General features: G+C 40.3%; 1 protein-coding gene across 5 annotated transcripts in view; it reads right to left on the bottom strand.

Moving 5' to 3' along the window:
• Window positions 1-8,534, bottom strand: part of EIF2AK2 (eukaryotic translation initiation factor 2-alpha kinase 2) — a 30,166-nt gene that overhangs the window by 9,693 nt on the left and 11,939 nt on the right. For 4 of the 5 annotated variants that reach the window (XM_012727677.1, XM_012727676.1, XM_012727675.1 and 1 more), the window contains 4 exons: window positions 7,191-7,225; window positions 5,546-5,608; window positions 3,590-3,712; window positions 1,372-1,488 (listed from right to left, as the gene is read on the bottom strand). In XM_012727677.1, coding sequence (XP_012583131.1) covers window positions 1,372-1,488; window positions 3,590-3,712; window positions 5,546-5,608; window positions 7,191-7,225 — 338 coding nt within the window. The remainder of the gene's footprint in view (window positions 1-1,371; window positions 1,489-3,589; window positions 3,713-5,545; window positions 5,609-7,190; window positions 7,226-8,534) is intronic. The other variant, XM_012727679.1, reaches the window with a different exon arrangement.

Raw genomic sequence — 8,534 nt, 5'->3', positions numbered from 1 at the left:
CCAAGGAGGGCCCCATATTCTACTTTTTATCATTTACTATTTCCAAGGTGGGGGAAAAAAGGAATCTAAATATAACACTAAGCTGCAGTCAAAGTAATAAACTACTTCTATTTAAATATAAATCCCCAGATAGCTATAGCTTTATTTGCTTGGCTAATTTATAAACAATAAGCCCACCCATAAATTAATGCTGAAGAATTAGCATCATTGCTTACAGATAGGAACAGAAGCATTGATACACTGAATTGCAGAAAACCAAATTTCATTACTATATAAATGAATTTTAAAGTATTTTATCAGCAATCTACTGAGCCACTATTTTGTGAAAGACAAAGGATAGGCATGAGAATGAGTTAGACATGCAGATGATGGATATTATATTTACTTCATGGGAATTATAGTTTAATAGGCGAGAGATAAAGGAAAAGCAAAAGTTACATAATGACATCAGCATAGGTACTTATCTAATAAAAGTGTCAAGGAGCTGCTGTGAGACATAATTTGGAGGGCTAATTTTTGCTGCCATGTTTTTTTCTTTTCTACACTAAATTGGCCTCAATGCTAATTTATATTCTTTGAACACATGTTGGCTAGAAAACAAGCGGAGGAAGCCAAGAGTTTGCTGAAAGCTACAGAAACCCCATACACTGGTGGTCAATGATTCTGAACTGAAAAAAATGAAAAAGTTGTCAATTACATGGGGTGGTGATAGGGCTGGAGTTAAGAGACAGTGAATGAACAAAGCCCTCCATGGCCCCGAGATTTTAGTGAAAACTGTCCCAAGAAATGCTGGGTGACTTTGAAGGCACAACCCAGCTCTTAGCACCCTCTCGTCTTTTGGCAGTGACTTATCTAAAACAAAACATGAGTGATGCCTGGCCAGGTGTCTCCAACACAGCTCAAGGTCTTGAAGTTATTTTTATGGCCCAACCCAACCTCATAAATGGTGTGGCTATTTTGAAAGGAGCCTCTTGACTGCACTCTGCCAGAAACGGGTCTGTGGAGGGACAGAAATGGAGGGCAGCTCAGGAGGGAGCTGTAGGTGCAGCAGCTACATGTTCAAGCTTTCTTCACTGAATTTACATCCTGGACTGAAGCTGGGCACACGATCCCTCAGATAGTGGAGTCAGGAAAGTTAGTGTGAGATTCAGAAAACAGCTGAGGCCAGTCAACAACAGTTTTAAAAAGCAGGTTTAGAGCAAGGAGAGGAACAAAAAAAGATTATTCATTGTCTCCTTCCCTGAAGAAGGGAGATGTAAGGGACTCGGAGTTAGTGTTTATGATTATTAAATGCAATGATGAATGGTCTTATCTGCTCACCAATTACACTTTCCTCTATCCTATTATAACTATGAAAACTTGTCTAGTTACCTTGAATCATTTATGCTATTCTTAGGATCATAATCCAATCCATCCCAGCAACCATAGTAATGAACAATATTTGGATGTTCAAACATGGCCAAAGCTTTCACCTCACGCTCCACTTCCCTAGTTAAAAGAAATAGGGAACAAGAAAGTGTCAGTGTACATCCCAGATAACAACACAAACACAGTAATAGGGGTAACGATGGTCCCCTCTTTACTGGTCACTGGAGTTACCATACCCTGCATTTTAGAATGGATATCAGGAACAATCAACAGGAAAAAGCATACAGGAAAGACATAGATTTTTCTTATTTTCAACATAAAAATCTGGGGCACACAGGACTCCAAAATCCAGACAATTTAAAAGTCACTTGAAGTAGACTTTGAAATGCCAGGGATACAATTTTTGGTAGCTAGTTCACACACTGTTTCGCCTCCACATGTGTATTAACAGTATTTTGGTTTTTGTATGCAAACGCCATTTAGGTAGCAAAGGTAGGCAGCCCAGGCACGAAGAACCCAATTCAGAACTTCGAATGTGTGGCAGAAACACACAAAGTGGGTGAACTAGGCATATAAACTGAGGCCTCGCGGCATGCTGAGGGGACTGACAGGGATGGGCAGGCAGAGTACAGACAATTCCATGCTAAATGGACTAAAGAAACTTGAGATCAAGGTAAGACAGAAAAAAGAAACAATTTTCAATTTTCATTTTGTAACTTAAAAAGTTCTACAACTGTAAGACACAAAATTTGTAAAAATAAAGAAAAAAATTATTCCAACATCAACAATCCCAATGAATGATTTTGAATTATTTCCTATGGCTTTTCTTCATATGCCTTTTTAGGAATTTGTATTTACTGTCTATTCTTTTCATCTTGTTTTCTTATATAACATGTTGGCTCTATAGGTTGTGAAACCACAAGGGAAACTGTAGAGATAACATAACAAGACTTGAACATATGACTTAAGTCTTTAAGTGTCTCCCCTCCAGAAATTCAGTTACCTGTAAGGTGGGGAATGAAGGCAGGTCACACGCAAACAAACAGGGGAAGCAGGGACTACAGCGTGAACACTGTCGACTGGCCCGGATGAGCTCTAGATCATCCCAATACCCAGAGAGTATCCAGCAATGACAATCAGGAATCCTTTCCCTTCCTAGACACACACCCACTCCTCAGATGAAGCTGAGTTTACCTTAAAACTGAGCAGCCTTCGGCCCTCCCTGGTGGCGCAGCGGGTTAAAGCACAGCACTGAGAATCTAAAGCCGCTTCCGCATGAGTTCGATTCCCGCCTGCCCCGGAGGTGACCACATGGCGTGGCAGACCTCTCCTGGCCCGCCCGCTGCTCCCCTCAGCAGTGTACTTCATCGATCTGCCTGTTCTGCTCCCCACTCTGTCTCTGGTGAATCCTCTCACCCTCCGCATCTCTGGCCTGTACCCCAGTTCTGTATGAATAAATAAATAAATCTTTAAAAAAAAAAAAAAACTGAGCAGCCTTCATGACATGCTGAACCAATACAATGTGGAACTTCCAAGCCCAGGTCAAAGGTAGCCTTTGCTGCTCCCTCCTAGTCTCTTGGACGATTTGCTCTGAGGATAATGTTTCTTGCCCCAGCTACTAAATCGCCAGAAGCCCAGACCATGTAAAAGGGCCATGTGGAGGCTGTCTGGCTAACACCCTATCTTGGCTTCCCACCCACAACCAGAGAGACCCAGCTAGATGTCCAGCCCAGTCCAACTTTCAGGTGACTGTCAACTGCAAATGCAAGAGAGACCCCAAGTGAGAATTGCCATGACGAGTACAGTCAACTCCCAGACTGTGAGAGATAATAATTTGCTTTAGTCACTCTCTGTTGGAGTGATTTATTATATAATAGTTGACAAGAACAATCAGTAATGAGCTTGAACATTAGACAAATCAGTTCATCTTTGGATCTGTCTCTTCATCTTTAAAATGAAATAAGACTAAAAACAACAACACAACCCAAGAAAGCCTCCCAAGTATGATCAGTGATGTACCCATTTCTTATTGAAATAACCACAGTGAAGAGGGATCATTTCAGAGTAAGTGAAGCTCCTGGTGGTAGAATGAGATTTTTAAGAAGGAATAGAAAAATGTTAACAATATAGTGAATATAATGATATAATGAAGAAGAGAGATACATAAAAAAGAATAGTGGAAGTTCAACACAACTCCTTATTAAAAAAAAAAACTACTTACCGACGATTATATCTAACACGTTTTATAACATAAATCTTGTCATCAATTTTATGTCTTGCTTTGAAAACTTGGCTATATCCACCGGAGTCAATGTATTCTATATCTGTAAAATCTTTGGTAAACCTTAGTAAAAGATAAATGACAATGTTATTGTGAGGGTCAATGCTCACGCTTCCCACCCACCCTCCCAATTTCTCTTACCACATTTTGTGAAATGGACTAGACATCAAATATAACTGTCCCCTTCTGAACAAGAAGGGTCCATTTAAGGGAAACTATTAAATCACAAAGGATAGTTTTGCCCCTTTCTCCCAACATAATGGATCATGGTGTGGAGGTGGGAAGTGGAGAAGGATGTTGGGGGAGGGGTAACAGACAACTCCAAGCTGTGCAAAGCCATGGTAAAGAATATTACTCCAAGTACAGCATTTTAAAAAGTTGCCATCAAGCACTGCATTACAAAACTCTCTGAAGCCACTGCAGCACGAGTTTGATCCCCCACCAGGGAATTGACCCACATGGCACCTCAGACCTCTCCTGACCCGCCTGCTGCTCCCCTCAGCAGTGTACTTTGTTAATGCCTGTTCTATTCCCCACTCTGTGGTGAAGCCTCTCAGCACCCCTGCACCTCTGACCTGTACCCCAGTTCTGTAAGCATAAATAAATAAATCTTTTTTTTTTTTTTTAAAGAAGTGCCGTCTTGGGCTCCATGCTCTTATTAGAGAGAAGTGCATGCACAGAGCCTGACTCATTTATAGCTTGGCTTTCTGCTCTCCTTCATGTGCCACAGTCCATCCCTCAGTCCTGCCAGTTCTACTTCTCAAATGTAGTGGCAGAATCTGCCCACTTTTTCCCACCTCCAACATCTTCATAGCAGTTGAAACTTGCAGCAGGTTCCTGCAGAACCTTGCTAACTGAACACTCACTTCTTTTCCTGCCCCTCTCCTCCCCCACTCCAATGCATGAGCCAGTCAGCAACCAGCATGGTCAAAACTTAGTGGAATCATGAGTCTCTAGAGCCTCAATGTTCTGAGAGCCTACCTTTGCATTCAGCCAAACACAGGAAGCCCAGAGCTGACTTTCATAGGGTGCCATGATCTATTCTAGCTCCTCTCCTGGCTCTGTGCTCTTCCTGCTCTCTGCAAGCCAAGCCGTGAGCTCCTTGAACACTCACATCACCTCTCCCTCCTTCGCCTCCTACATGCTCCCCCTTCTGCCTAATGCAGGGCTTCCCCACCACCCAGTGCTAACTCATCCTGTGGCAACGCCACAAATGTGACCCAAGAGGCCCTTCCTGCATCCAAGGCTACATCTTCGTTTCTCATGAAATCATCGCTTTTCCCTCAGACCTCTGTCCACAGTTTGTAATTACAGATATTTTCATGTCATTGTTTATTGAATTCCAGCCCACTCAACTCTGCAAGGGTAGGAGCTGTCTCTACTTGTCCCCACTGTAAATCCAATGCCCAGAACAGTGCCAGTTATATATTAGGTGCTTGTTAACTTGTATTTGTTGATTTTTTTTAAAAAAAACTTAGATTGTCTTCTATTGTAAAAAGACCTCACTTATTTTAGATTTTTTATGTAAACCCAAACATGATCTACCACAGAAAGAATCCTGTTTCAGAGGGAAACCTGGTAGGGAGCTGGAAAACAGATTCAAGTTTATTCTGATACCTGCAGGAGCATATTTATGAAAAAAAAAATCACTGATTCACAGTATATTTGCTTTCTTATTAAAAACTTCCACAGATGTCAGGGAAAACCACATAAGCATTACACAAATCTACCCTTGACACCTCTGATTTGCATTTATGTAAACTTTATTTCTCTACAAGAGGATGATCCTTTCTGGGCCTAACAGTGTTAAAGCAAATTGATGAACAAGAATCCGTTAACAAAGACTCTGGTCAAGTAAACAAACATTTTACAAACTATTTTACAGTTCCCTCTTACCTGGCGTCCACAGTATATTTATTTTCTTCTATCAGACGAATGTCAAATGTAGGTGCTAATCTCCTAAGGTTCAAGAGAAAAATGTGAAACATGAATAAAAATGGAATAAGATATAACTTGCTTATATTAAGTTTTTGACAAGCAGTATGTTTTTTAATATTTTAAAGTCAACCATTAAAATAACAAGGTTGCATGTATTATACTTTTTCTATATAATACAAAATATTTATGCTTCTCTGTCTTCTAATGGTTTTCCCTTTTTTATACCCCTAAAATATATATTAATCACTGGTTTGTGCTTGTTCCTCTTTTCCTTCCTGTGAACTCAAAACTTCAGGAAATCTCTCTGACACCCTCATTCTGGCTTTTCTTCCTTTGCATTGACTCCTCAGTGGTGGTAAGCCCCCTGCAATTAGAAGTTCCAGCAGGAATGGGATCAGACCTGGGGTGGGAAGAGTGTACTGAACTGTGGTGAGTTGGTGGTAGGGATGGGGAATACAACTAGATGAAAGAAATGCACAAAATGAAGAATGATGTAAAAAAATAAAAATTAGGGCCCTCCATGGTGGTGTGACAGGTTAAAGTGCAGCACTATAAAGTTATTGCAGCCACTGCAGCACGAGTTTGATCCCCAGCCAGAGGGGTGACCCACATGACGCGGCAGACCTCTCCTGACCCGCTCACTGCTCCCCTCAGATGTATTTCAGTACCTCTGTCTGTTTGGCCCCCACTCTTGTCTCTGGTGAATCCTCTCACCTCTGTACCTCTGGCCTATATCCCAGTTCTATATGTATAAATAAATAAATCTTTTTTTTAAATTATAATAAAAAAAAAGTTACAGTACTACCTGAAACAACACACAATGAGCTATTGCTGCCTTTCCTCTCTGACTCATGGGCTTCAACCTCCTTTACCGCCAGCGCCATGATTCACGCCTGCAGTCCCTCCACAAGAAAGCATCTTCCACGGCTTCTCCTTGACCTTGTCCCTCTAACCAATTACCAGAGCTCTGCTCCCTCAGGACATGTCTACTCTTTCTTTGCAGTCAGTCTCACCAATCCCCTCAACCTCCCTCACCATCCACTATCACCAAGGCTGGTGGCTGGATTGTGCCATCCACAGGCCCCTTGATTCTCCATCCAGATACCCGTGACAGGACTCTTCTCTCCAACTCCCCTACGTTCAGACAGACAGGAGGCTCTGAGGGGCAGCTGTCTCCCTGGCATTACCAGCTCTATCAACCTCCTCACTTTCCTTCTCTTCAGTGAAAGAAACCAGTTCACCATGATTGACAAAGCACATGGCCTTCTTTCCTTACCTTAGTTATTGCACTATTTCTATCCTTCGTGCTGGTCAACAAAATAATGCACTTCTCCTGAAAAAAAAATCTCTCCAAGTCCACTTCCCCTGTCAGCCTCATCCAAAAGAATGCATTTATTTGGGCAACATCTGCACAGGCCTTTATGTCTACAGGGCAATGTGTACGTATATTCAAAGAAATTATAGATTTCACCTTCAACTGTGCTTTCTACTTCTAAAACGCCATTCAAACAAGGGTGCATTATACTCTACAAAAATTAATGAGGCTGACAAAGAAAATCTGAAAAATACTTCATATAAAATCACATTTAATAATTCTACTCACCTTTTAGTAGTCTGGTTTTTATTCAGGATACTGTCCTATAACAAAAGAAAATGGAAATGAGTTTTACGTGATAAAACTGATGATCTTCCTTTTTCTTGCAATCCTTCTTTCTAACTAGTTCTGTCTAGTCACTTCCCTTTGCCTGTAAGAGTAACAGCCGCATCAATTTTTGTTTCCTCATCCTGTCCTGCTTCTCAGTTTACTTAGCTATCTCACCATTCTCATCTATTACAGCAACCCCACAGATATGGCAGGAAGGACAAAAATGACAACTGTAAATCATATTCTGCAGAAACACTGATTCCTCAGGTACAGAATGAGGCCTCTCTAGTGATTCTCAGGGCTTTAGGGGGTTCTCAAAGGAAAGTGTTAATCGTGATCATCCACATCCATAGATGGAGCCCAGGGATCTATTGTAAAGTAGCTCCCCAAGGGTTTCTTATCCAATCACCAGTTACTAATTGCAAAGCTGTTATTTTCCTTTTTTTTTATTTTAGCAGAAGTGGATAATTTGATATTATATTTAGCAAGAAGAAGTTTCTATATCTCTTAAAAGTTAATATCACATAGCTATTCTTCATTGACATTCACTTCATTTTGTTAGGCTTTGTGGGGTTTTACAGTTTAAATAACCAGACAGAGTAGGGAAGATAAGCCTATGATTTCTTGAAGTCATATCACCTTTGGCCTCAGTACTCCATGATAACTATGCTATGATAACTTAGGCCCTCTACTAATGGGCAAAATTTTCCTAATTTCTTCCTATTATACATAGGAGCAAACTTAATAAAGGAGGTAAAGGACTTATACCATGAAAACTATAAGACACTGTTAAAAGAAAAAGACACAAAGACATAGAAATATATTTCCTGCTCATGGATTGATAGAATTAACATTGTTTAAAATGGCCATTTTACCCAAAGAAATATATAGATTCAACGCAATCCCTATCAAACTTTCAATGGCATTCTTCAAAGAAAAAGAAAAAATATTACTCAGATTCATATGGAACCACAAAATAGTTACAATAATCATGACAAAAAAGGAGGAAGAAAAATGGTATCCCACTCCCAGACTACAGATTATACTACAAATCTATATTAGTCAAAGCAATATGGTACTAGAACAAAAACAGATCCACAGACCAATGGAATAGGGTTGAGAGCCCAGAGGAAAATCCACTTATATGGACAGTAATTTATGACAACAGACCCAAGTATACACTGGAGAAAGGAAACTGTCTTTAAGAAAAGTTGAGAAAGCTCAACATCCATAGGTAAAAAAAAAAAAAAAAAAAAAAAAAAAAAAAAAATCACTCTATCATATCATACCTAAAAATTAACT

The sequence above is a fragment of the Condylura cristata genome, unplaced genomic scaffold (assembly GCF_000260355.1).
Source record: "Condylura cristata isolate star-nosed mole 26May11 unplaced genomic scaffold, ConCri1.0 scaffold00020, whole genome shotgun sequence".
NCBI classification, from domain to species: Eukaryota; Metazoa; Chordata; class Mammalia; order Eulipotyphla; family Talpidae; genus Condylura; species Condylura cristata.
This window is presented reverse-complemented; position numbering and strand designations above follow the sequence as displayed.